This window comes from Carassius gibelio, chromosome B25 (genome assembly GCF_023724105.1).
Source record: "Carassius gibelio isolate Cgi1373 ecotype wild population from Czech Republic chromosome B25, carGib1.2-hapl.c, whole genome shotgun sequence".
Taxonomy (NCBI): Eukaryota; Metazoa; Chordata; class Actinopteri; order Cypriniformes; family Cyprinidae; genus Carassius; species Carassius gibelio.
The window spans coordinates 5,127,558-5,155,251 of record NC_068420.1 but is presented as its reverse complement, the minus strand read 5'-3'; the positions used below and the strand labels follow the sequence as shown (position 1 = coordinate 5,155,251).

Below are 27,694 nucleotides of genomic sequence, written 5' to 3'. Positions count from 1 at the left end.
ATATATATATATATATATATATATATATATATATATATATATATATATATATATATATATATATTATAAACAAAAAACCTTAGGGTGGTAGTTTTTGTTTGCACATATTCATTAGCAGCAGGTATACATACAGAAGGGAAGGCTGAATTCCCTGCATCATTGTCGTGATTGGTCTGTCAGCTGACAGATGTGGTGTAATTGGTGCTTCCAGGATTGGTCAAATCTGATGCACTTCCCATGGTGTAATACCTCAATCATTTTATCATTTTAACATTTCTTGAACAGCAAATCAGAATATTAAAAGGAGTTCTGAAGGAACAGGTGACACCAAAGACTGAAGTTATGAAGCTCATAATTGATCTTTTCATCACATGAATTAATTATATTAAAATAAACTGAAATAAAATAAATTATTATTTTACATTATAATATTATTTCAAAATATTACTGTTTGTTTTGTATTTTTGATTAAAACAATTCATCCTTGGTGAGCAGAAAAGACTGTCAAAAATATTTTACAAATCTAACTAAAAGCTAACAAAGATCTCTTTAAACAGATGGATATGTTGAAATGTTTGAATGGAACCATTTAACTCAAATAATGCTAGGCAATTATTGCATTTCCAAAGATCTTTTATTTGGACACAAAAAAAATAATCTATATTCCCTAGTTAGCAAACATTCAAAGTCAAAATCATAACCGACAGATGAGGAATCTGCCATCTACTGATAAATCCATCTCACAGATGAAATCAGGCCTGCAGACACACAAACCAGCCTCCTGGTGGATCTTCTCTTATGTCGAATGATATCAGTCTTCTGAATCTGAAATACCTGCTTGACAAAGAGGCTTCAAGTCTTTAGACGAGGTTATAGCAGTCTCAGACCAGCAGAGGTCAGTGTCACCGTCTCTTACACGCGAAGCTGATCATGTCTTTAGGTCTGTATGTGAGACAGGGGGTCGACTGGCTCTTTGGTGGTCCTGGGGTTCTTTTACGGGTAGAGCTTTTCCTCTGTGTTTGCTCTTGCTGAGGAACATGAATGGGTTTCCATGGAATAGGGTTGACGAAACTCGGAGCTGGATAGTTCACATTGTTATAATTGCCTGAAAGTGAACAAATTAAGTTTGGCTTTGAATCTCAATGTTGCATACTTGCCAGAATTTACAGTGTGGATATTTGTGTTTGATATTATGGAAGTTTATGTCCACCACAGAATTTAAATAAAACTTTTTTTCTATCTCACAATTCTAAAGATTCTTTTCTCTCTGCTCTGAGAGAAAAGAAATGTGAGGCGTAAACTCAGAATTGCGAGATAAACTCACAACAACAACAAGAAAACAACAAGAAAAAAAAGTCAAGTTAGTTTCTACCGCAGAACAAAGAAATTAAAAGGTGAATGCATTTTTTCTATCTCACAATTCTGAGTTTTTTTCCTCACAATTCTGAGAAAAGTCCAAACTGCAAGGAAAAAAGTCTGACTTGTGATACATAGACTCTTGCATTGAATTGCAAGATATAAACACAGAGTTGTGAGATATACACTCAAAATAGCAAGAAAATTAAGCTTGCTTCCGCCACAAAAAAAATAAAAAAAATAAAGGCAGTTGCAGCTTTTTAACAATTCTCATAATTCACCAGTGGCCGGGGCCTATGGTTGCCATTCACACATTTTTCAGTGTTTGTGATGCTAAATCTGCTACTAGTTAAAAGTCTGGATGCACCTGCTTATTCTTATGATTATTTTACCGTTTCTAGAATAAACCTTAAGTTATTAAACGGTATGGGAATTTGTTGCTCACTCACCGGCTGAGGATGCTGATGACTGTCGGCTCAGTTTTCCTTTTGTTTTTAAACTTTCAAGCCACTCTTTAAAGCTTTCCTCTGCTTTTTCTTTGCGCTCCCTCTCTTCTGCTTCTCTTCTGGCTGCCTCTTCCTTTTAAAGAAACAGTTCAGCTAAAATTGTAAATGCTATGATCATTTACACACCTAATGAGAACAAAGTTTTGAAAAAAATCTAACATTTTCGCCAGACAGACTCACCTTCTCTTTTAGCTTTCTCTCCGTTTCTTGTTGCTTCTTCTTCCGCAGCCACTCCTTATATTTCTCCTGAGCTTTCCTTTCAATCTCAGCACGTTTTTTCTCCTCTTGAAGCTGTTCTTTGCTCTTCTGAAACTCTTTGGACATCCTCTCTTTCTTTTCCTAAGTACAAAGCCATAGTAAAATCATGAGAAGGGGCTTCAGGAGATCAGACCCCGTTCTAAAAATAGTACTAATAATAATATATAATAATAATAATTTGACAATGAGTCTTTATTCTGGGAGTTTTACAGAGATCATTACCTGTTCTCGTTTTATTTCCAGCCACTCTTGAATTTTGCAGTCGTTGACAACTTTCTTCTTCTGTTGTTCTTTTTCCACCTCTTTCTGTTTTTCCATCAGCGTGAGCTCCTGAAATACAGACCTTATATTTTACCAAGGTTTTACCATATACTGTGATAAATATGACAAAAACTATTGATTTAAATACGTTTCCACAAACTGAAAAATTAAAGCAAAATAAAAAAGAATTTATTTACTTTTATAACTTAAAAATTAGTAAAAACATAATATTTATTTTTTATGAAATACATAGACAATACTGTTTAAAATACATTATGTTTTTGAAAAAAGTCTATTATGCTGACATTTATTTGATCAAAAAATAGAGTAAAAATAATTGAATAATTGTGAAACATTATAACAATTTGATATAACTTGTATTTATTTTTTATATATTTTAAAATGTAATTTATTCCTTTGATCAAAGCTGTATTTTCAGTATCATTCCTCCAGTCTTCAGTGTCACATGATTCTTCAGAAATCACTCTAATATGCTGAAGAAACATTTCTAATTATTATCAATGCTGAAAACAGTTGTGCAGCTTTATATTTTTGTCATGATTATTTTTTTTCTGGATTCTTTAATAAACTAAAATTCAAGATAAAAATAAAAATAATGAATTTTGAAATATTAATCTCATGTATATATATATATATGAATCTTAAAAAGTGCTGGAAATAATGATATTAACATAAAATATCCTTATACTATAATTACTAATGCAGTGGTGCCATTTACCTCCATGGCTTTTTGTTGCTTTCTGATACGCTCTTCTTTGGCTTTATCCACAATCCACTGCTCCCAAGCACTCAGTTTGAACTGCACATTTGACGATCTGTCTTCCAGGCCTGTTGTGTCCACCTCATCCCTGCAAATAAGTTAGATTTGACTGGTGTGCTGGTTTGATCATAGTGTGAGTCTCTATTTCTGTTACTCAGCACCGCTCACCTGTATGGAGAGCCTGGTGCGACGTCTTCACTTAACGTGGTGGTGATGTTGTGAACGGGCCGTGGCTGATCTGACTCCGGTTCGTCCTCTGAAAGCTCAAAGCTGTCATGATAGATGGGTGACAGCAGCGAGGACGTCGAGTCTCCGGTGGACTCAAGGCTCCTGCTGCGCTGCAGGACACTGCTCGGGACGCTGGGTCTGGACTTGAGCGGGGTGGAGGTCAAGCTCTTGGAGGAAGAAGATGGAAAGGTCGACATCATCAGCAAACCTAAGGACACAAAAACACATTAAATAAAACCAGATCCCCATGAGAAAGTACTTTTGTGTTACCATGGTACAATGACTGCAATACTATAGTACTTCTATATGTGTACCATTGCAATTACATTGGTACTTAAACACACTATTAATCAGAATTATTGCTAAATGTTTACACACACAAGGAATTCGTCTTGGTGTTAGGAGCTACCAGCAAAGAAAGAACAAACATAGTGCAGAAATACATATAATTAAGGTAATAAAAACACCAATAATAAATAGAATAGACAATAATAACAAGGTGCCATGTCCAAAAGCAGGGTAGATGTATCGATTTGGACTGCAGACATGTATGGTTTAACCTAAGTTACTGGACATATTTTAAAAAGGTTTTTTTTAATGATATAGCAACTAAACTATGCTAATTTTGAAGCAGAGTTTGTAAACAGGTTTCAAGAGAACTGAACGTATATTGTGTTAACTCACCTACAGCCTGTTTTTAAAATACAGCTGCACATTTCAACACTTTAAATGAGTTTAAACTGCTAAATTAGATATAAGTGTATCGTCTGTTTAACTAACTCACCATTTAATCAGTTTAATCGCACAATATTCCGTTGAATCGCTTTTGTTTTGCTTGATTGTTCCGAGCGGCTTCCTCCGTCTAGCTCCGCCTCTTTCCTCCTGAACCCGCCCACTCAACACGTCAATCATGCCAATCGTGAAAAACGATTGGTTGCGCCGCTGTAACCGTGTACGCTGATAACGGAAGCCTGTTTCCTAGCTACGAGGTGTCCGCGTCATAAAACACGTAGAAAGCACGCGTTTATTGCTTTATTCTTTTTATCATGATCGATGTATTCAGAATAACAACAGCTTAACATATAGTGAAAAAAATAAATTAAGACAAAAAACAAATAAATAACTAATAATAATAATATTTAATAATAAAAAAACACATCAAAGACGTAAATATGATTTCTAACAAAACTGCATAATATTTATCCAAGTAGCTTTCAGCTCTTTTTTTATTATTAGTTTAGTTTAAGTTTAGTTTATTTCAGACAGACATTCACAAGAATACTTTTCGTTAAATTCTTTCTTGCTGAGATTATACGAACTCATAAATAATAATAAGAACAACACATTTCTGAAGGACTGTGATCTTATATTTTTGCTAATTGAAGCATCTTTACTTCTGTATATTTCCCTTTGATCTTTTTATGTTGACTGTTTTCTTTGCAGTATAACATGGCTTCCAAAAGCCATGATCAGTGAAAGATTATTGGCATTATTGTTTACAAATTTAATAGAATACATCCTCAATAATAACTGATCAATAATTAAAAAAAAGAAGATTCATATAATATTGGATGATCTGTTTATTTACTTAATTTACTTAAAATCTCCAGGAAAGAAGGAAGCATTGTTAAGACATTTATGTAAACAGTTCCCTAAATATAATAGCGTCTCCTATTTTATGAATAAAATCATTTCAATGTGAAATGATCGTCTTTGAAAATGATCCTATTAGGGAGCAGGCCTTGCACCTTTATATAACAACGATCAAATTGCTCCCAGAAGGTCAAACTCTGATACTTTCCAATTTTAAAATGTATCCATGCTTAATAATCTCAACATAATCAGCTCATATTTGTCGTCAAAACGGGATTAACCAGCAGCCCATTTAGTCTAATTCTGCCCGAGGTGTCTGTTTATCCATTAACTTAATTATTTTTGAAAGCGTCACTCTGAAGAGGCACAAATGAATATACAACACTTTGCCTCATACCATCTTCTGCATTGAATCTGTATTACATGATGCAGTTTTATGTACAGAGATGGTAACAGTATATATTAGAGGAGACCGGGGCTAGTTGTCACAAAGGAAAGCTTGTCAAAGTCTGAATTTAACTGCCATTGAATTGAACAGTCAGGCTGGGGTAATTTCATACTGTATTATAATTTTATATAATGTTTATATACACATAAAAACTGTTAATTGTAATTTTAGTTGATATAATATTGAAAATACATATTTTATATCAAAGTATATTATTAAAGATTCAATTGGACAAAATGAGGGTTTGATTTTTATTATTTTTTATTTTTTTAGCTTTTTCTATTTTATAATTTCATAATATATTCTCTGTCAGAACTGACATATACAAAGAATTAGAAATACACTGTAAACTGCACGGTTGTAAATAATAAATCTTTATTTAAACAATTAAAACTTTCTACACTTCTACATCTGTATACAATACATTATTTAGGATGTGTTCAATTTATTAATATTTATTTATTTTAGTAGTCAATTTGTTGTGGGCTACTTAAGGTGACTTTAAATAAATCTTGAGAAGTATATTTAAATGAGAAAAAAAGGTGTGACAACTAGCCCCGGTCTTCCCTACAATTGTCCTGAATGATTTCCATAGACATATATTTCTGTGCGATATTTACATAGGCCTACACTTCAGTGTAGCGATGTGAAATAGGACTAATACTATAGAACGTGTCCGAAAACGTCACAATGCTATTGTGCAATCGCAGTGGTTATTTAAGAGCTCGCGTTGCGTTCTAGCTCATCGCGTCGCGTGCGCGTTCCTCCTGCGCAAACCCCAGGTTGCCGGTTCCCATGGTTTCCCGCATCACATGCGCGGCTTTCCTTACAAAAAAAGATGCCAGCTCTTGAATTCCCTGCCATTTTTACGCCTGCGAATTAGAGGACGCGCTCGGACACGAGAGGAAACAGACGCAGATGGTGGAATAGTGAGAAATCCGTCGCTTTGCCTCTGCGGATCACTCTTCTCAGCTGACGCGGCGAAACGGGACCGACTGCTGTAACGTTGCGCGCAAGATCGGGCCGAATTTTGCGCACATTTCACCGTCAGGAAATGAGTATAGAAATCCCCGAGGGCTTGACGGAGCTTCTGCAGAGCTTTACCGTGGAGGTCCTGAGGAACCAGCCGGCAGATCTGCTGGAGTTCGCGCTGCAGTACTTCACGCGTCTCAAGGAGAACGAGACGCGCGGCGGCGCGTTCGGCAATGAGCACAATTCAGCCGCGCGAGCGGGGAAAGCCGTCAACTTCATCGAGGAGGCCATGCAGATCGACTCCGAAAACGGAGAGGACGAGGACGACGATGAAGAATTCGTAGGTAGGCTAATGCATTCGTGCGTGCGCGCGTGCGTTCTTTCTTCATTCATTGCGATGCGTCCATCACATCAGCTAGATCACCCTTTATATACAGACATCCCTCATAATGGATGCACAATAATGCTGATCTTTTGTTCACTGCTAATGCATGATAACACATCTATTTTTTCCGTCAGAAAATGAGTGGTCAGCTCACTGCAGAGGGGGCTTGGAACAAAAGACCAAGCTTAACTGGCGTTAAATTATATTTTTGTTATTGCACTTCCCGTTTTTATCCTCTAAATGTTCTAATTTAATTGCATTTCTTATGGAAGATCTGGTCTTTATTCATAAAAATGAAACTAGGCCGTGTGTGCATTAGGACAAAATGTTGGCACTAGGCCTTTTGCTGTAGGCTATTATTCTTTTTGCATGCAAATGCGTTGGGTTTCCATGAAGATGTGTGGCGTTCAGAGGGAGTATCAATTATGATGCAAACGTTTTGATTTGGTAAGGAAGAAAGATGATTCCTGGAAGGAAACTATCCATCTAGGCCATTAACTGTGGCATCTTGAATTGAATATTTTATAGGCATTAATATTCCATTTTATTGTAGTGCACTGAGTAATTTTTCTTCCTTTCCTTTCAGCTCCGGTTATCAACAGATTTGTCCGGAGAGCTTCTGGTGAGTTTGTCATTTTCTGCCAATGCAGCTCACGAGTAGTAAAGGAGTCAGTTTCAGTAATATGATTACCAACTCCTATTTTAGGTGCATCTGAATTCATTATCGGGTTCCTAGGAAGAAAAACTGAACAAAATTTAGTAATTTAATCCAGTACATTCATCACATAAATCACATCTGCATAAGAGCCTTCTATGAAGATTTATATTGTTTCTTATATACTTTAGTCATTTATTGCTGAACCTGATTTTGTGGCCAAAGAGAACAAAAAGAAAAGTACAACCAAAACATAAAATTGCTGAAAATGTTCTCACCCTGAGGTCATCCAAGATTAGGATGAGTTTGTTTCTTCATCAGATTTGGAGAAATGTAGCATTGCATCACTTGCTCACCAATGGATGTGAATGGGTGCCATCAGAATGAGAGTCCAAACAGCTGATAAAAACACCACAATAATCCACACCAATCCAGTCCATCAGTTAATTTCTTGAGAAGAGAAAATCTGTGTGTTAGTAAGAAACAGATCCTTAATTAAGATTTTAAAACTTAAAACCAACTTTTGGTCAAAATACAAGTCCATAATCCATAATATTCCTTTCTCCAGTGAAAAAGTTGTTTAGTCTGAATCAGGAGCGAAATATGCACAGATCAAGCACCGTTTACAAGTCCAAAACTGTTTTAAATATGTTGGGTAAGTTTCACTGGAGGAAGCGTTACTATGGATTATGGACTTGTATTTTGACCAAAAGTGATGGTTTAAAGTTAAAATGTCTTAATAAAGGATGTGTTTCTTACAAACACAGCTTTTGTCTTCTCAGGATGTTAAGTGATGGACTGTATTACTGATTACTTGTGGATTATTGTGATGTTTTTATTAGTTGTTTAGACTCTCATTCTGACGGCACCCATTCACATCCATTGGTGTGCAAGTGATGTAATGCTACATTTCTCCAAATCTGATGAAGAAACAAAATCATCCTAATCGTGAAAGGCCTAAGGATGAGTGCATTCTCAGCAAATCTTTCATTTTTGGGTTAAGGGCAGTTACTTAAAATTGCCATCTTCCCACAGAACATCTAGTTCTGGTTAATGACCTTGCATTTGTGGTCGTATATTGCCTTTTTGTTTTGTTAACATATCACTTACTCGTTTACCGCTGTCACTGAGTGAACGAGAGAGCTGATGGTTTAACTGGCTAATGGAAGATCAGCGTTGTTTGCAGAAATAAAGTGTTTTAGAAGCTGTGAAGTTCTGTCTCTGGTGAATGGCTATAACCCACAAGTGAGGACGGATGGAGGGATTTTAATGTGCTGTGCTGACAGACCGCACTGAAATAATAGGAAATAAAGTCTGATTGTAATGGAGAAAACTAGAAGTCTGGTGGTCAGTTAAAAAGAAATGAGTTTACAGTGCCAGGAACAGAAATGTATTCGATCTTTAAATTGATGCGATACTGTAGATAAATCGTTTTTAACATATATCTGTCAGGCACTTTATTGTAATGGAAAAAGGCTCGTATAAACTCAGTGTTAAACGTTGTTCCCCATCTGGTTTATTTCATGTCAGGTTTGAACTCTGAGACTGAGATCAGACCAGATGTGATCAAGCATGACATGAAATGTAGACTTGCACTAAAAGTTCAGGGTCAGCAAGGTATTTTTTTAAAAAGAAAATAATACTTTCATTTGGAAAGTATGCATTAAATTGATAAAAAGTGATAGCGAAGAAGCAATGTTACTAAATATTTAGATTTCAAATAAATGCTGTTCATCTGAACTTTCATTTCTTTAAAGAATCCTGGAAAAAATGCATCATGATTTCCACAAAAATTTGAAGTTTTTTTGAAGAAAATGATGCTGAAAATACAGATTTAAATCACAGAAATAAAATACATTTTAATATATGTTCATATAATAAAGATATAAAAAAATAATATATATATATATATCCCAATATTACTTTTTTACTGTATATTTGGTCAAATAAATGAACCCTGGTGAACATAAGTTTTCTTTTAAAACATTTTTTTAAAATGATTTTTTTTAATGATAGTGAATGTAGTATTGGATAGAGAAATGTAGACAAAACACAATTTCTGTGATTTCTGTAGCAGATCAGATGAGCTAAACACTTGAAATTTAGGAGCAAGTGTTGTAAACAGTCTGGAGCTGAGAGTAGATCAGTCTAGACGCTAGGCCCTAAACCTCAGGCTGGATCTAGACGGTGGAGGTCCTGGTCTTGTCTTCTCTTCTCTGCGCTGGTATTTATAGCAGGAATAGTGGAGGCGTGTGGGAGAGGAGAGCATGTTGTTTTGAAACCTGTATGACGCTCTTTCTCCTGTAGAACAGAAAAGGAGATGTTCAGCAGAACATCTGAGCTTCTTCATTTCATCACAATGAAATAACACTGTGAAGTAAGATAAAAGTAGCATTTACAACTCATGATGTGTATCGATAATTAGCTTAGCTTTAATTTCATATTTCCCTTTTTTTTTTTTTTTTTTACGTGCTTTTGTAATTTTATTAGTTTTTTTATACGACCATTTAGGTTCAATTAAGGAATTTGAAGTGCTTTGTCATTTTTGTCAGTTGTTTTCTGGTTAATATTACAATTTAGGTGTAATTTATTTATGTCGGTTTTAGTTTTCTTTATTCATAATTTTGTTTTGTGCTTTTGTTACTAGCATATTTTTTAAATGTAAAAATTTTTTTTTTTTTAATAATAATAATAATAATAATGTTTAGGTTATTTTATTTTTACTTATTTTAGTGAGCTAATTTTAGTTTTCATTCGATTTGATTTGACAAAATTTGAGCTATTATTCACTGAAAAACCTTCTTCCATAGCTCTTAGAGTGACACTATATTTTCTGGTTTGTAATAGAGTATCTTGGACAATTTGCTAAACATCTCCTTTTATGTTTAACTAAAAAATCAAAAATCATTAGTGTCTGAAATAACACGAGGATGAGAATTTGATGCGGTAAACAGTGTTTAAAAGTAGACATTAAGATTCAGACGCTGATAAAATGGTGTGTCTTTATATAAACAGGCTGTATTTTACACACAAAGGCTGTATTTTAATTGCGCAGTAATGCTTTGTCTAGACAGGTTGGTTTTATTTGTTTCCGACTCTAATCCTGCTTCCGATTTACTGAATTCATTGGTCTCTGGACAGTTTGTGCGGAGGCGTACAACCCTGATGAGGATGAAGAGGAGAGAGAACCCAGGGTGAGTGGCCTCTTGAAACCTGCTATTGAGAGAGAGAGAGAGAGAGAGAGAGAGAGAGAGAGAGAGAGAGAGAGAGAGAGAGAGAGAGAGAGATCCTCCTCTTTTATGCATTTCTGTGGCATCTGCTGCACAGTATCCCATCATGCTTTGCTGTGCCTTCAGGTCACTCACCCCAAAACAGACGAGCAGAGACAGAGACTACAGGAAGCCTGCAAAGACATCCTACTGTTCAAAAACCTGGACCAGGTACGATTATCAACCGTTTGTGAGAGAATAAAATGCAAGTTTTAGCTCATTTGTTTTCAGACAACCAATAAGATTTTTTTTTTCAAGCTACAAAAAAAAAAAAAAAAAAAAAAGCAAAACATTTTGGAAAAATTATATTAAACAAAAGTTACAATTTGCATTTGAACTTCAGTAATGTTCGAGATTTTATATTTATATATTTTTCGTGTTCTTCCAAACCAGTGAGAATATTATTTTTTTAAGTTTTCAATAATATTTTTGAATTAGCTTTTATTTTTATATTTTCAGGTTCTATTTTCATTTTAGTTTTTTCAGTTCTAGTTTTAATTTTAAGTAGTTTTATTATGTCCTTTCGTCATTTTTATTCATTTTTTTCTTCCTTTTCTATTTAATATTATAGTTTACGTTTATTTATTTTTATGTCAGTGTTATATAAGTTTTAGTTTAGTTTTTATTTAAAAGGCAGTATTTAAATTTAGATTTTTATTTAATAATATTTATATTTTATTTTATTCCAACTCAAAAAAATAAATAATAAGTTTTGGTTATAATTTAGTTAGTTATAGTTATCTATAATTTGAGATACTATAAGAGTTTTTAATTAATAGTTTAAATTAAAAGTATTTTTTTATTATTTTTATTTATATTTTCTTTTCATTTTAATTTGTTAAACGTTTTTTGTTGTTTCCGTTTGTCATTTTTTAATTCATTGAAATATAAAATTAATGAATTATTTAATTTATAATTTTTTATTTCTAGTATTCTATTTCAAGTAGTACTTTTTTTTTATGATTTTAGTTTTAGTTAACTATAATAACACTTGGAACAAACCCAGATGTGTGCATTTATTCACCTGAAATCTGTTAAATACTGTATCTCCTTTTATATTTGACAGAAGAAAAAAATCTAATTAGCTGAACTGTCCCTTTAAGACAAGAAAGGCTAATTTTTTGCCCTCCAAACCAACAGGAGCAGATGTCACAAGTCTTGGATGCCATATTTGAGAAGGTCGTGGTGACCGGAGAGCACATCATCGATCAAGACGACGATGGAGACAACTTCTACGTCATTGAGAGGTATAAATGATCATCTTTGGATCTCAATGCTGGAGTTTAAACCTCTCAGACGTCGAGATCTCACTGTGTTTCTTGCGCAGAGGAACGTTTGACATCATGTTGAAAGTGGACGGCACCACGCGGACCGTGGGCTCTTATGACAACCGTGGGAGTTTTGGAGAGCTGGCCCTCATGTACAACACGCCGAGGGCCGCCACCATCATCGCTACCTCACCTGGAGCTCTGTGGTGCCTCGTGAGTCAGTTCTCTCTTTATTTACAATGATTATTACCTTCGGAAGCCAGTTTCCTCCCCGGATTATTTTTTTTTTTTAAAAGGTAGTTGTGACTTTGTATCTCATTGATCCTGAAAAGTCAGAATTGAGATAAAGTTAGAATCTAATGATGTAAATAACTTTCTCACAATTCTGAATTCACATATATCTCAAAATTCTACACTTACAGTTTGTAGTTCTAAAGAAAACTGAATATAAAAAATATAACTTTATCTCATTATAATGTGCGATAAATGTCGCAATTATCTTAAAAATGTAAAAAATATTTCTGTGAAAAAAAAAACATTAAACTGAAAAACAAAACATTTTTTGTATGTAAAAAATAAATATTAATAATGATAATAATTAATTAAAAAAAGAAAAAAAAATATAAGCCTTAAATGCATTTTATTTCACCTACTTGCCAAGGTGACATTTCTCATTAACGTTTAAAGTCTAATTACTAACATAATTAAAAGAAAAATTTGAAACTAATAAAAGACAAAAACACAAAAACTATTTTAACAAAAATTCAAATGAAAACATAAATAATAAAAACTAAATGTAATACAAAATATTAACAAACTATACTCATAATAACGGAAATAAATCTAAAATATCACAATCATTAACTCACCCAAAACAGTTCAAAGTTGTACGACTCTTTCTTCATCTGAAAAAATAAATAAATAATTTTTTTTCATGATTTTGCAGTTGCATTAATTCAATGCAGTTGCAGTATATCATTTTATAAACAACTGGTTTCGGCAAGTTTACAGTAAAATTAAATGCTAAATATATCTAGTTTCTTTCTCCAAGTGCTTCTTATGTATTGTTTGTGTTAGAGCGCCCTCTGCTTTTCATAGAAAATACTGAAATTACAGGATTATACAGATTCAATCCTTCTTGAGTGTAAAATATTTTTATTTAATTATTAATTTATTTTATTATTATTTATTTTATTTTTTTTGCTTAAATGTCTCAAGGATCGGTTGACATTCAGAAGGATCATCTTAAAAAACAATGCAAAGAAGAGAAAAATGTACGAGGCTTTCATCGGGACTCTTCCTCTGCTCACGTCACTGGAGGTTTGAACACATCCCTGCAACTTCTACCAACATGCTGTGTGCTAACTGCATTTGACCGTTTGGTGGAAAGTGATTTAATGCATGTGCCGTTCTCCTGTTGATCTTAGAAATAAATGTGTCTTGTTTTCAGGTTTCAGAGAGAATGAAGGTTGTTGATGTCTTGTCGACCAAAGTGTACAACAGTGGGGAACAGATCATTGCTCAGGTCAGACACTAAGAAATGTTTTTAAAGTAATTATTATGGGTTCCTACAGTCATGAAAAACCTGCTAATGTAAAGGCCTAGACATTTCTTTTATGGTTTTATTTCTGTATTCATGTTGAGCACAGTTATAAATAATCAGATTGAGTACAATTTGTGATTACAGAAATGAAAACAGTTGTTTTTTTTTATTTATTACAAAATAATGTAAAACTAGTTGAAATTAATGGTTCATCCAATTTTAGTAATTTGGGTACCTGTTATAATATGAATAATAATGTTATAATAATATAAGTAGTGCTGACAAACGATTAATTGCGATTAATCGCAGATTTTTTTAAATGTATTTATTAAATATATTTTTTTAATAAATTATGCGAATATAAAAATAGACATGGTAATGCATGTAAATATTTTCATAATGTTTACTATATATGTGTGTGTATTTATATACACATAATAAATATTATGCAAACAAAAACTTTTATTTTGGATGTGATTAATCACAATTAATCATTTGACAGCACTAAAATATAATCTAATATAATATTATATTATATAATATATAGTTCGATTTTTTTTATAAGAAATTCATTATTTTATTAAGCAAGGGTTCATTCTTTAGAAATAAATACTTAAATTTACTTGATTTATTTGTCTATTTCACATAAATGCTGTTTTCTGTGTTGTATTTTATTTCTACTTATAATAAAATGTTTCCTGAGCAGCAAATCAGTATATTAGATTGATTTCTGAAGGATCATTTGACACTGAAGACTGTAGGAATAATGCTGAAAATACAGCTTTGCATCACAGAAATAAATTTCATTTTTAAATATATTCAAATAGAAAACAGTCATTTTAAATTAGAATAATATTTCACAATTACACTGTTTTTACTGTATTTTTGATCACATAAATGAGCAGAAAAGACCACTTTCTAAAAACTGCTACCTTGTGTTCACAGGGTGATTTGGCAGATTGTTTCTACATCGTAGAGTCCGGACACGTTAGGATCACTATGAAGAGGAGCAAAGTGAGTCAAACATCAGAAGAATCGGCACAATTCGGTTCATTATGCATCTTAATAAACCCATAAATCCTTCAGCTTAAAAAAGATTCACGTGCATTTACATGACAATGTTTTTTTCAGTCGAAAAACGACACTGAAGACGAGGAGGTGGAGATTGCCACATGCTCAAGAGGTCAGTATTTCGGAGAGCTGGCACTCGTCACTAACAAGCCACGGGCGGCTTCTGCATACGCCATGGACAACGTCAAATGCTTAGGTAATGCATTATACATTATATAGCAATGCATCTCAGCTGCACGGCGGGTCATGTGATCATTCACCTTGTGTTTCACAGTAATGGACGTGCAGGCCTTTGAGAGGTTATTAGGCCCCTGCATGGACATCATGAAACGAAACATAGCCAATTACGAGGAGCAGCTGATCACGCTCTTCGGGAGTCACATCGCAATAGAGGAGCCGAATGCATGAAATCAGTTAATCAATAAACATCGCAAACTTATAATGCAATGTGAACGATGAGAAGATGGTAAGTAGAGGCCCGTCATCATGGTGGAGAAATCGTGTTAACATAGGTCATAAGCTTGAAGTTATTGTTTTGCATTCACAGATGTGAAACTCCGGTGTGTGTCTATGATCTTGGGGTTTTTTTTTAGATGTGAAAAGCCAAATGCGAGCACTTTCCTCCAGGGTACTCAAGGTTTATGGGAGATTCCTCATGGTTATTTGGTTTGGGGATTTGGTACCAGTTTGTTTATCTGAATCTTTATCATTTTTTAAAAACTTGGTTTGTGTTTCTTTCACATGCTGCATCTTTTCCACACAAAGAGTGCGTTGTTATGCCATATACAGCACTGTAATATGTTAAAATATTCTTTTAAAGCTATACTTCTGAATTTTCAAATCTGCTGTTGAGCATTTGTCAGTGTTTTCAGTGTTAAGTAAAATCATTTTTACTGCGAGCCACTATTTTTGACTAAACATGAAATGTGAACAGTGACTTATAATGAATTATGGACTACATGCCATGAGTTGGAAGTCAACATGAAAACTAAATTGAGCATATTTACTTAGAGCACATTAATAATGAATAAAAGTTTGTATTAAAAATTGCAATGGCTATAAAATAACATTTGTTTCACGTTGACTTTTATACTCAAGTTTCATTACATTTCCATGAGTTAGTAAACTTTCAAATTGCTTGGGAATACAATATGAAAGGAGACAGACTCAATAACGTATAAAAAATTAAAATGCAGTCTGAATATTATTGCACTTTGTTGCCAGTGTAATAAAAATACCTAATTTAATGGAACAGCTCAACCAGAAATTAAAATGTACTCACCCCCAGGCCATCCAAGATGCAGATGAGTTTGTTTCTTCATCAGATTTGGAGAAATGTAGTATTACATCACTTTCTCAACAACGGATCCTCTGCAGTGAATGGGTGCCGTCAGAATGAGGGTCCAAAAATGATTTTATCTAAATCAGGTGGATTACTGTGAAGTTTTTATCAGCTTTTTGGACTCTCACTCTGACGGCACCCATTCACATCCATTGCTGAGCAAGTAATGAAATGTTAAGTTTCTCCAAGTCTGATGAAGAAACAAACTCATCTACATCTTCGATGCCCTGAGGGAGCGTATACATTTTCATCAAATTATCATTTCTGGGTGAACTTGAGGTTGAACAACACTACATGTTTTTAATTCCTTGTTTTTGCACAATCTTTTAAAGAAACTCCTCACAGTCACATAAGAATAGTTAATATAGGCATTGTGTATCTTTAGTTTTAAAATGGTGTAGCACATTTTTATTAATTGTTCTTTTTTTAAAATAACTATATCATTTCACAATGAATTGAGATGTATTCAACATGCACAAATTGTACATTCACCTTCATTTCTAGATGCTCAATGACATTTGCGCTCTCTGAAAAAGTCTGAATGATTCCTCTCTTTTCCTGTGTATATTTTTGAGTTACGTTTACTTTGTTTCTGGAAGCTTTTGGCATTTTGATAATGTTCTTCAAAACACTTGCTTTATTCTTCATTTCTGCAGTATTTGGACACCGTTTTTTTCTCTATCTCTTGATGTATGAGAAGTTTGTCCTTGTTGATTGGATCTTTTGCTTCACAGCAAGTCATGTGCATTACTAGTATTATCCATTTCTTCCTAAAACATTACTGAATTCATTACTGTCTACCTCTAAAATGAACAGCTTAGCCATCATCACCTCTTCCCATGTAGATCCCCACAGGTTTGTCTGTTGGTAAACTAACCTGTAGTGAATCCCTAAACCATATCTGTGCGTCAGTGTAACTTTACATAATTTCTACCCTGTTCACCCGGGGAGGGAAAGACTTTTAATTGCCAATCAGTGCTCATTTCTGTACCATTTCTGTGTGAATTTCTGCCGCCTAATTGAGAAGTCGCTAATGCTTTTTATGTCCTGAAAATGGATCAAAGGTCTACACTCTCTTGGTGCAAGAGAGCCCAGTACTATACCGTCAGTTATATTTGACTTTCCATTCAAATAAAGAACAATTTTGTATTTAAAAAAAAATCATGTTGTGATTATTAGTCCTATGCTACAAATGATTCGTTTTCATTCATAATATGCGTGTATTATATGTTATGATGCATGTTACCTCAATGAGTAACATTAAAAATAGAAATGCCTTCAAAAGTGAAACTTGCTCAGATGTGATATATTATATATATATAATTTTTTGGGTGCATAACCTGTACTTGCGGTTAACCATCAGCTATATCACGTTTAATCTATAGCTTAATGAGCAGTTATATTATAATATTACCCAAATCATGCAAGGACCAATGTTGTTTTATGTTTGTTTATAACGCCTTAATACAATACATACCTTAAACCCCCCGTTTAACAAAGCGGGAGGGTCTTTCGACAAAAAAAAAAAAAAATCCGTCTCAACCAATGAGATTCACGGCTGATGTAACGGACATGCAGAACTGGCCAATCACAAACACAATAACAAACCATCCATGTCTAACCCAGGGTGCAAGCGATTAGCCAATCGCGCTTCGAGCTCACTAAACTGACGTGCGTCTCCACCAATGGGAAGCCAGATCTAAAAGTAATCAGTCCTGCCTTCGCGGAGAATGCCAGAGATACTCGGTAATGGCGACAGGTTTGGTAAGTGAAAAAAGTTGTTGAAATATTACCACGAAACGAAACAGTAATGTCAATGAACTTTATTTTGCGTGGCTGTCTAAGACGGTGACGGTTGAGGCTGCGGCGAGCCAAAAGACTGTCATTCATTGTTTCGATCGCAAATGACAACTTTTTACTCGAAGGGTTTTTTTCTCTGTGACGTTTGTTGTTTTGTTTGTGGTTTTGTGATTCTCTACATCACCGTAGCGACAATAATTAAACACAGACAGTCGTGTTTTTCCTCAAAACCCAGAAGAAAACATGGTGTCCATTCATTACAGTGAGGTAAAAGGAAGGACATGATGTACCATGTCTCAACTTGTTGACATTCTTTTGTTTACAGCTCCCACTGTTGACATTTGAGTTCATTTGTAAACATTATTCTACATTGATCAAACGTCTGATAGCTGTGGGGTCTGTATACGATGTGGTTTGGTTAAATACCGCAGTTGTTAATGAGTTTTTACCGATTTTTATTTTTTTGTTGCAAACAAAGATATTCGTATTGTTGCGACAGTCGTATTGAAGTTATTGTTCTCGTGTTCAGCTTTAACAACGACAATATTAGTGTTAGAAAAGCAGTTTTAAACCAAAACATCTATGCGATTTTGTCTTTTTTGTTTTTGTCTGTTCGCGAGTGCAGAAAAATCTGATTGTCTTCCCGTGTGGAAAAATCGAAACCGTCGAGCGAGCAAAAATGGATACAAATAAAGCTTTCCGATCATAAACACGGATGTATCCTCGGTGGGATCGAACGAGGGGACTTCCATCTGCGTTTCTCTAAAGTTAGGGAGAATATTCTAGCGCAATCTATCGCTGTTATTGATCCCCCGTTGTTACGCAGTTATGAATGAATGAGCTGCGCTGCGCATGCGCCAAGTCCCAGAAAGTTTATAAACAAGCCTTGCGTGCAATGCGGGTCACGTGACCACGCTTCACAGAAACGGGCCACAAACAAAACGCGTTATTTAACACGACGAGATTTGCTTTGTTAAGGATTCAATCCTTGACGACTCGTTTAATTGTGAAACGAATGTTAACGCGATCGAACAGTGGCCAAGAACATTGCACAATAGGCTACCCAACACAACCGTTGTTGTTCCAGTGTTTACTTCTGTTGTCCCGCATTCATTCATTCATTCAATACAAATGCCTACAAAGTAAAACCTGTGCGAGTAAGCTGGTTTGTAAACTACCAACCCGTTTTGCTTTCACTGCAACACATCTCTTGCTTTCACAGCCTGCCCAGCTGATATGTTATAATATGGTGTGGGAAGTGAAAACTCAGTCTGTCCCTCAGAGTGTCCAGGAAGTCCAGACACAGAGCTCAGGTATGGACGAGGGCTTCGATTTGCTTAAATGCAATGAACGCCTGCCCTCCTCACCTGGCTGCCCTTCTAACACGAGTCACATGGAGTACGGTAATTAGATTTGCCACTCATGCTTTCTTCTGAAAGGGTAAAAAACACATTTACGATTCCAAATACTGTTTGCAATGACAGTTTCTGTGTCTGCAGATGACCTGCCTGAGCTGCAGGAGGTGCAAGATGACCAGTCGACCCCGGGTGTGTTCCAGGTGACCCCGGGTGTGTCGCATCATGAGGAGGGGCCCATCGAGGGGCGGAGCTCCAGGCCTGAGGCCAATGTTTCACACACAAACTGGCTCACCGAGCTGGCCAACATTGCCACCAGCCCTCAAAGCCCCCTGCTCCAGAACACCCCACACAACCGGTCAGGAAATCCTGGCATTTATACAGCTGCACATGAATGTAAATGGCACAGCTTGGACTGTACTGATGATGCATTTTCATTGCAGGTCTTCTCCTGTCCACATCTTCTCCAACAGTAGCAGTTTACATTCCTACGCTAGACCCCCTCTGTCTTCCAGCAGCGCCCCCAGTCCCGTCCGCAGCCTCATGAGAGAACGCCGCCGCACCAGGGTACCGCATCAGGCCTTTACAAATGCAAACACTTATAATGGGATTTTATGAATGGCTCAGGGGTTTTTGAGAATGTTATGTGCTGCTGTTATCAAGATCTAGAATAAACTTATTGCCACACTTGCCAATGGTGAGTGAACTGAGAAAGTTTGCCACCCAGAAACACATACACACATATATAAATCTATATAAATCTAATTAATTACATGATGTGTCGATTTATCAAATTATTTGCAAATTACATTTGGTTACATGTGGCTTTGATAATACCCACAAAAGATTATTTAAAGCTATTTTTTGGTTAAATAAGAAAGTATTTAGTAGACATTTACAAATAGTAGCTTTAGAAACAAATATTTTATTTGATTCAACAGGCTACAACAGCCTAACATGAATGGAACATAAAAGAAAATAACTTGTGAAACATCAAACATTTTTCTTTTTTCTTCAAAATCCTTCTTTTATGTTCCACAAAAGAAAGTAAGTCATTCAGGCTTGAGTAAATGATGAGATATAAATATATATAAATATATATATATATATATATATATATATATATATATATGTGTGTGTGTGTGTGTGAGTGTGTGTGTGTGTGTGTGTGTGTATATCAGATATGTTGTCATTTATGGTTCATCAGTGTAAATTTAAAATATAAATATAATTATTTATATACTATTTAAGTATTTTTTTATATTTATATTTAGGATTTATTTTAGAATTATTTATATACTATAATTTTAATTGATATTTTTAAATAGCTTTTATTTTTATATTTTTTTGTGCTTTTTAATTTTTATTAGTTTTTATAAGTGCCTTTATAATTTAAAAACATTTAGCCTTATTGAAAAGAAAATAGCATATATAATAAATAGCATATAGTACATAATTTTGAGGCTGTTTTATGTGCATTTTCCAGGCCAGCAGTGAGTCGGAGTCAGGCATTTTCTGCATGTCATCTCTGTCCGATGATGATGACCTGGGATGGTCCCATTCCTGGCCCTCCACTGCTTGGCATTGCTTCCTGAAAGGTAAAGACACACACAGATAAATTGTTCCCAAGAACATGTGAACAAAATAACATCTGATATTGTGATGGCTGTTTTGTTGATCAGTAAGTTTAGGAAATGTGGTGAACAGCACCTTCTGCTGTTACAAATGCAGAGCACCAGGAGTAAAAGCTCACACCCTTGGCCTGGAACATGTTTGTTTCTTACATAACTGTTCTGAAGCTTTATTTGGAGATCTCTTTTCAAACACTTGTCTCTGTCTTTTTTTTCTCCAGGAACACGTCTACGCTTCCACAAAGGTCTGAATGTGGAGTGGCAGGATGCAGAGGACGTGATGGAGTCGGATGAAGATTCAGATGACGAGGGAGGAACACAGTCCAACCCACTGAAGGTAATGATGTACACACCAGATGTTATTCTTTCACCTTTTAAAGGAATAGTTCACTTAAATTGTAATTTACTGAAAACGTACTCATCCTCAGGTCATCCAAGATGTAGATAAGTTTGTTTCTTCATCAGATTTGGAGAAATGAAGCATTATATCAGTTGCTCACAAGTGGATCCTCTGCAGTGAATGGGTGCCGTCAGAATGCGAGTCCAAACATCTGATAAAAACATCACAATAATCCAAAAATAATCCACCTGATTTAGATGAGATGATTTTTTGGATTCTAATTCTGACGGCACCCATTCACTGCAGAGGATCAATTAGTAAGCAAGTGATGTGATGCTGAGTTTCTCCAAATCTGATGAAGAAACAAACTCATCTACAACTTGGATGTCCTGAGGATAAGTAAATTTTCAGCAAATGTACATTTTTGATCAAACTGTTCCATGAATGAATTCATCAAGTTGTAACTTTTAAAAATGCATTGAAAAATCTTATTGCCAAAGTAATTTTAGTTTGTTTGTCTCACAGAGTTACGGCTCTGATGGGCTAAAGCTGGTGGTCTTTGAGGAGAGTGTGTCTTTCGGCCAGTCTGTCCTGAAATTAACCTTTGACCCTGGTTCCTCTGAAGCAGGGCTTCTGACTGCTGAGTGCAGTTTGGGCCATCCGTTTTTTGTGAAAAATAAAGGTAAATGCAGGAGTCTGTTTTTATGCAGTATCATTACAAGATAAATGTGATTTGGGAATTGTAATCTAATCTGTGCACATGCTAGGGTGGTCTTCTTTCTATCCAAGCCTTACTGTTGTACAGCATGGCATTCCCTGCTATGACATGGAGGTTGGAGATTTGTGTCTGCCACCAGGACACCGTGACGCCATCAACTGTGACGACTCAGTCGTTTTTGACACTTTTAAGAGGTACCAGTGTTGGTATTGTTAACCATAAATAACACTATTAATAAAAGTTTTAGTTATGCTGAAATAGAATACAATAAAATTATAAAAACACAAACCACTTTCTTTTTAATTAGCTGAAATATATATAAAATATATTAAATAATAAGTTGAAGTACTTAAATTGCTAAAACTAAAATTGAAAGACAAATTAAAGCTAAATAGAAATATATATAAAAAGTTACAAAATCACTAATAAAGTTCACAATAGTACATAAAATTACTCAAATTAAAATGGAAGCTAATTTATAACAAAAAATACATTCAGAAAATTAATACCACACTAAAATGTAAATAATAGTAAAATTAACACTGGGAGGTGAAAACAAATAAGTATTTGGTGAATCTCTTAAAAACATGCCTAGGTCACATTTAACTATAAAAATAAATAAAAAAATAAATCAAAGCCTACATTTTTCAAATAGTTAAGGATTTTCTCCCCTCTCGATTATAGCAGTATTTTCATGTTCAAATTAATGGAATTTATCTTATTTATTTTTTGTTATTATTATTATTTTCTTTAATTCTTATTACATAAAATATAAAAATTTCTAAAAGAAAAAAAGAAAGAAAAAAAAAAGGAAATCAGAACTAATTAAACACAACAGAACAAACAAGATCATAATGTGAAAAATACTTCACATAATTTATCTTTTTTATTATTAATGTTGAGATAATGGTAAGGAGAAAGTGCATGGTTAATTGTTTTTTTTTTAAGCAAAATTTATTTTTTGTGTTTTTGTCATATTGTCTAATTTTCTATTTGTTAGCGACTTAGAGTCTCTTATTTAATTTTAGTTTTGGTTTAGTTTTTATAGATGATCCTTTAGTATTACTATTATAGGACATATTATTTGTCTAAATTAATAATAATAATAAAAATATAGAGCAATATCATCAGAGATCATCCGACTGAATTGGCTTCAACTTACTGTGTTTAAGATGCTGACTGTTTTCTCACTCCACACAGTTATGACTTCACCCCTCTCGACTCTTCCGCCGTGTATGTTCTGAGCAGTATGGCACGCCAGCGTCGGGCATCCCAGTCCAGCGGGGGCGCAGTGAGTCCAGACTGTGACAAACTGGAGGCCCTTAGCTCCTCCCATCACTCCCCCAGCAGCAAATCACAGCGCAGCCATGCCTCAGGAAGCTCTGGAGCCACACCCACAAAGTGCAAGCGGCCAATGAACGCCTTCATGCTTTTTGCCAAGAAGTACAGGGTGGAATATACACAGATGTACCCTGGCAAAGACAACAGGTGTGTGGATGTACTGCGAGCAGACAGATGAATGTTTGCATTAGCTACGTTACAAAACCAGTTTTCTTTGTTAATTGAAATAAAGCTAAAATCAAGTACAATAAAAATATTATATGGAAAAATATTAGAAATGTTGCCTGAGTAGCTTATTTAAATAAAAGTCTAAGTTCAAATATTAGAAAAAAAAAAAAAAAAAAACTAAATCTTTAAAAATTATAATTGACAAACGTACATAAAATTAACCAAAATTACTTAATGGGACAGGAAAAAACATTTGGCAAAAACAAATCTATTGTAACATGAACATGGTGTCTACCTTTAGAAACTGTTTCAGCTGCCTCACAGTAGGATAATATGTACTTTAAACATCGGAAGTGAAATTTGTCCGGTTGTTTGGGTCTTAAGAGAGGTTTCAATGTCTAATTTACTCAGAGCCATCAGCGTGATTCTGGGCGATAAATGGAAGAAGATGAAGAATGAGGAGAGGAGGATGTACACCATGGAGGCCAAAGCTCTGGCAGAGGAGCAGAAACGTCTCAATCCTGACTGCTGGAAACGCAAGAGAACAAACTCGGTTAGCATTTTTTTATTAGCATGATTATTGTTATTTTGTGAATCTGTTTTTGAAAGAAAATGGAAGGTTGATTTTTAATAAAATAAAGGTAATTGCAACTTTTTCACTGAATTCAGAATTCACATCTCGCAATTTTGACGTGTTTCTTTGAATGTTAAGTTTAGATCTTACAATTGACATTTTTTCCTTTGAATGTAGAGTTTAGATCTCGCAATTTTGACATTTTGTTTTTCTTAATGTTGTGTGTAGATCTCGCTATTTTACATTTTTTCTCTGAATGTTGAGTTTAGATCTCGCTATTTTGACATTTTGTTTTTCTGAATGTCCAGTTTATATCTCGCTATTTTGACGTTTTTTTTCTCTGAATGTTGAGCATTGATCATGCAATTTTTACGTTTTGTTTTACTGAATGTTGAGTTTAGCTCTCGCTATTTTGACGTTTTGTTTTTCTGAATGTTGAGTTTAGATCTCGTAATTGATGTTTTTCCTCAGAATGTTGAGTTTAGATCTCGCAATTTATGTTTTTCCTCTGAATGTTGAGTTTAGATCTCGTAATTGATGTTTTTCGTCAGAATGTTGAGTTTAGATCGCGCAATTTTGACATTTTGTTTTTCTGAATGTTGAGTTTAGCTCTCGCTATTTTGACGTTTTGTTTTTCTGAATGTTGAGTTTAGATCTCGCAATTGATGTTTTTCCTCTGAATGTTGAGTTTAGATCACACAATTGATGTTTTTCCTCAGAATGTTGAGTTTAGATCGCGCAATTTTGACATTTAGTTTTTCTGAATGTTGAGTTTAGATCTCACTATTTTGAAGTTTTTTCCCTGACTGTTGAGCATAGCTCATGCAATTTTGACGTTTTGTTTTACTGAATGTTGAGTTTAGCTCTCGCTATTTTGACGTTTTGTTTTTCTGAATGTTGAGTTTAGATCGTGCAATTGAAGTTTTTTCTCTTAATGTTGAGTTTAGATCACGCAATTGATGTTTTTCCTCATAATGTTGAGCATAGATCATGCAATTTTTACGTTTTGTTTTACTGAATGTTGAGTTTAGATCTCGCAATTGATGTTTTTCCTCTGAATGTTGAGTTTAGATCGCCCATTTTTTATATTTTGTTTTACTTAATGTTGAGTTTAGATCTCGCTATTTTGACGTTTTTTCCCTGACTGTTGAGCATAGATCATGCAATTTTGATGTTTTGTTTTACTGAATGTTGAGTTTAGATCTTGCTATTTTGATGTTTTGTTTTTCTGAATGTTGAGTTTAGATCTTGCAATTGAAGTTTTTTCTCTGAATGTTGAGTTTAGATCGCGCAATTTTGATGTTTTCTCTCTGACTGTTGAGTTTAGATCATGCAATTTTTAAGTTTCTTTTCTTTGAACATTGAGTTTAGATCTCACAATTTTGACGTTTTTCTTAGAATTTTTCTCAACATTCTGACTATAAATTTCACAATGTTTTCTTTTTTTTCTTGGAATTCTGAGTTTAGTTCTTTTTTCCCCATATAATTAATTGTAACTTTTTTATCTCACAATTTAGAATTTTATTTAAGTTTGAAAATGATTATTAAAAATAATTCCTTTCCATTTCGCTAGGGCTCTCAGCAAAACTAGGCTAAGGATTGTTCAAGAAAAAAATGAACTGGACAGCAGAAGACGGACACCGACACACATTCTCTCGAAAGAATGACAAACTGCAACTGTGATGCTACATGCGCTTGCTTTAGAAGAAAAACTATTCATCATTACAACGAAAAATTTTCACGAGAAGAATTGTGAAAGAGAAATTACATTTTAAAAATATATGAACGAAAGGCGAATCATATAATTATATGCAATATAAAATGTAATCTAGTCAACTAACAGTGCTTATGTATTTTACTTATCCTTTCAAAAACAACGAAAATGCCTTACTCTTCCAAAGCAAGACAACGCTCAGTTCTTCTATCAGGTAATTTTGTATTTCTAGGCTTGAAAGGTGCAACCCTGTGGTGCTATTTTACTAAGGCCGAAGGAGTGATATTATACAAATAATGTCTATTTTTAAATGTAAAGGGGAAATTTAGAAGTTAGCTCGTTTTTTCATCTGTTCATCTGTACATTAATTGTATTTGTATAACTCAACTTATTGCACAGACTCAAATGTATTGCAAATAGACGAATGATGTTCAACTGATATTCCTTGAACTCTTATTCATCGATGTGCTGGAGGGGTTGAATTTCATATGACGTCAGTCCAGCCTAGGCCATATTCAGTGTGTGTCTGCGTACATGTGTGTGTGTGTGTGTGTGTGTATATGATAGTCTATCCATATTGCCATATTGTACATAGATAGAGTCCCACACACAAGCACACTAGTACAAGGACACGCATGTTGTCACATACAGCACTTCAGGGCCATGCCTTCACTGTAAGTGTTCTTGTTTTTGCACTTTATATTCATATATATATATATATATATATATATAAATATATATAAAACCTTACAAACCAATAAATGTATACAAGCTGAAATGTTGTGTAAAAACATATATATATCTTGATAAGATGTATCCTTTGACACAATCATGGCCAAACTGAACAACTGAGTGTTGTGCTTTGTGTGTTTGCCATTGGATTACATTACAGATACATTTTGTTAATATTGTACAGGTCCACGTTCCCATCCATTTCCAATTCTTGCACATTATTCTTGTATCATATTATAAATAAAATTTAAAACTCGCTACCCTAAACCTTTGAAGCCTTTCTTCGTTTTGTTGACGTAAAAAAAAAGTTCAAGGCTTAACGCTGGAATAAATAGTAAAGTACACATTATTTATGAAGTATAGCCACAAGATGTAACATTGTACCTGTGACTAGAGTGATAAATTGCTTAGTAACACTGATCTATAATATCATCAGCAGTAGTGCTTAAACTAGTCTAATCATGTATACTGTATTAAAGAGTCATAAGAATATGGCACAGTGTGTACTGTGTTAATTTAATGTAATTTATTTTTCAGGTGTTTTACCTTTATTTTTGAAGTTCTTTGTGTTGTTTTATAGTTAACATCATAGACATATAAATACCTAGACGCCTCATTGGCCGCTCGACCGCACACCAACGTCGCCGCCATATTGGAGCGGGCAACCCTCATAACTCTCACATCAGGAAAGAAGAAAACATACCAGACTCATCGACAGATTGGACATCTACAAACCGTCACACTATAATAAAAACAGATCTCGGGGTGTTATCTTTCACAGGTAAGACTCAGCTGTTCTTCAGATGTTTTCTGGTCATTTTTAACATTATGTTGACAGCCAGTGTCAGACTATTAATAAATAGCTAGCGATATCGCTAACGTAGTTAGCAGTGAAAGCTGAGACTTCATAAGAATTCAAAGTTTAAATGAATTCTTATTACGTTTTTAACTTATATTGCCGTTTATATAATAAACTAAATGGTGTTATGAGCACAATATACAGAGTGAGCCCTTTGACTGTCTAGATTAATGATAGAGCTAAATCTTCTCTCTTTAATTTCACTAACGTTACTTATTTACAAAGATGAAGTACACTTTAGTTAATGATAGTTGATTCATTAACGAACATGAACAAACAATGAACAATACATTTATTACTGTTTTTATTAATCTTTGTTCAAGTTAGTTAATTAAAATACAGGTTTTCATTGTTAGCACAACTTTTGATTTTAATAATGCATTAGTAAATGTTGAATTGAACATCAACTAAGATTAATAAATGCTGAGGGATTGTTCTTGCTTAGATCATTTTAACTAAAGTAGTTTACTAATATTAACTAATGGACCGTTATTCAAAAGTGTTACCGATTAAGTTCATCATCACT

The 27,694-nt window shown here is 34.3% G+C and overlaps 3 protein-coding genes across 5 annotated transcripts; 2 read left to right on the top strand and 1 right to left on the bottom strand.

The window, feature by feature from the left end:
• Positions 1-612: 612 nt before the first annotated feature.
• Positions 613-4,341, bottom strand: ccdc34 (coiled-coil domain containing 34). 2 transcript variants are annotated; one of them, XM_052597099.1, is made up of 7 exons: positions 4,175-4,341; positions 3,331-3,598; positions 3,121-3,250; positions 2,343-2,450; positions 2,043-2,201; positions 1,806-1,935; positions 613-1,105 (listed from the first exon to the last, which is right to left on the bottom strand). In XM_052597099.1, exons 2-7 carry the CDS (start codon positions 3,588-3,590, stop codon positions 903-905), a joined length of 990 nt encoding a protein of 329 aa, XP_052453059.1. In that variant the 5' UTR covers positions 3,591-3,598; positions 4,175-4,341; the 3' UTR covers positions 613-902. The 2 variants fall into 2 exon arrangements, with proteins under 2 accessions (XP_052453059.1, XP_052453060.1); XM_052597100.1 differs by having other exon boundaries at positions 4,075-4,227.
• Positions 4,342-6,153: 1,812 nt separating this feature from the next.
• Positions 6,154-17,097, top strand: LOC128013906 (cAMP-dependent protein kinase type II-beta regulatory subunit). The gene is made up of 11 exons (XM_052597098.1): positions 6,154-6,747; positions 7,375-7,410; positions 10,585-10,637; positions 10,800-10,883; positions 11,853-11,959; positions 12,040-12,193; positions 13,199-13,300; positions 13,431-13,505; positions 14,469-14,537; positions 14,655-14,790; positions 14,869-17,097. Exons 1-11 carry the CDS (start codon positions 6,486-6,488, stop codon positions 15,000-15,002), a joined length of 1,212 nt encoding a protein of 403 aa, XP_052453058.1. The 5' UTR covers positions 6,154-6,485; the 3' UTR covers positions 15,003-17,097.
• Positions 17,098-17,546: 449 nt separating this feature from the next.
• hbp1 (HMG-box transcription factor 1) lies at positions 17,547-26,804 on the top strand. 2 transcript variants are annotated; one of them, XM_052597813.1, is made up of 11 exons: positions 17,547-17,700; positions 18,959-19,139; positions 19,236-19,449; positions 19,535-19,658; positions 20,578-20,689; positions 20,944-21,059; positions 21,588-21,744; positions 21,830-21,974; positions 22,981-23,268; positions 23,701-23,842; positions 25,437-26,804. In XM_052597813.1, the coding sequence occupies exons 1-11, from the start codon at positions 17,686-17,688 to the stop codon at positions 25,452-25,454; spliced, it is 1,512 nt and encodes a 503-aa protein (XP_052453773.1). In that variant the 5' UTR covers positions 17,547-17,685; the 3' UTR covers positions 25,455-26,804. The 2 variants fall into 2 exon arrangements, with proteins under 2 accessions (XP_052453773.1, XP_052453772.1); XM_052597812.1 differs by lacking the exon at positions 17,547-17,700 and adding an exon at positions 17,762-18,003.
• The last annotated feature ends 890 nt before the right edge of the window (positions 26,805-27,694 follow it).

Bases quoted from the DNA above. Each gene is read 5' to 3' on its own strand.
- LOC128013906 (XM_052597098.1), top strand. From the start codon at position 6,486: ATGAGTATAGAAATCCCCGAGGGCTTGACGGAGCTTCTGCAGAGCTTT. The intron at 13,506-14,468 runs GTCAGACACTAA...TTGTGTTCACAG, and splicing joins GGGAACAGATCATTGCTCAG to GGTGATTTGGCAGATTGTTT. The intron at 14,538-14,654 runs GTGAGTCAAACA...TGTTTTTTTCAG, and splicing joins TCACTATGAAGAGGAGCAAA to TCGAAAAACGACACTGAAGA.
- ccdc34 (XM_052597099.1), bottom strand. From the start codon at position 3,590: ATGATGTCGACCTTTCCATCTTCTTCCTCCAAGAGCTTGACCTCCACC. The intron at 2,451-3,120 runs GTAAATGGCACC...TCTGTATTTCAG, and splicing joins AGCAACAAAAAGCCATGGAG to GAGCTCACGCTGATGGAAAA. The intron at 1,106-1,805 runs GTGAGTGAGCAA...GTTCACTTTCAG, and splicing joins GTCATCAGCATCCTCAGCCG to GCAATTATAACAATGTGAAC.
- hbp1 (XM_052597812.1), top strand. From the start codon at position 17,980: ATGGTGTCCATTCATTACAGTGAG. The intron at 19,140-19,235 runs GTAATTAGATTT...CTGTGTCTGCAG, and splicing joins CACGAGTCACATGGAGTACG to ATGACCTGCCTGAGCTGCAG. The intron at 21,975-22,980 runs GTACCAGTGTTG...CACTCCACACAG, and splicing joins GTTTTTGACACTTTTAAGAG to TTATGACTTCACCCCTCTCG.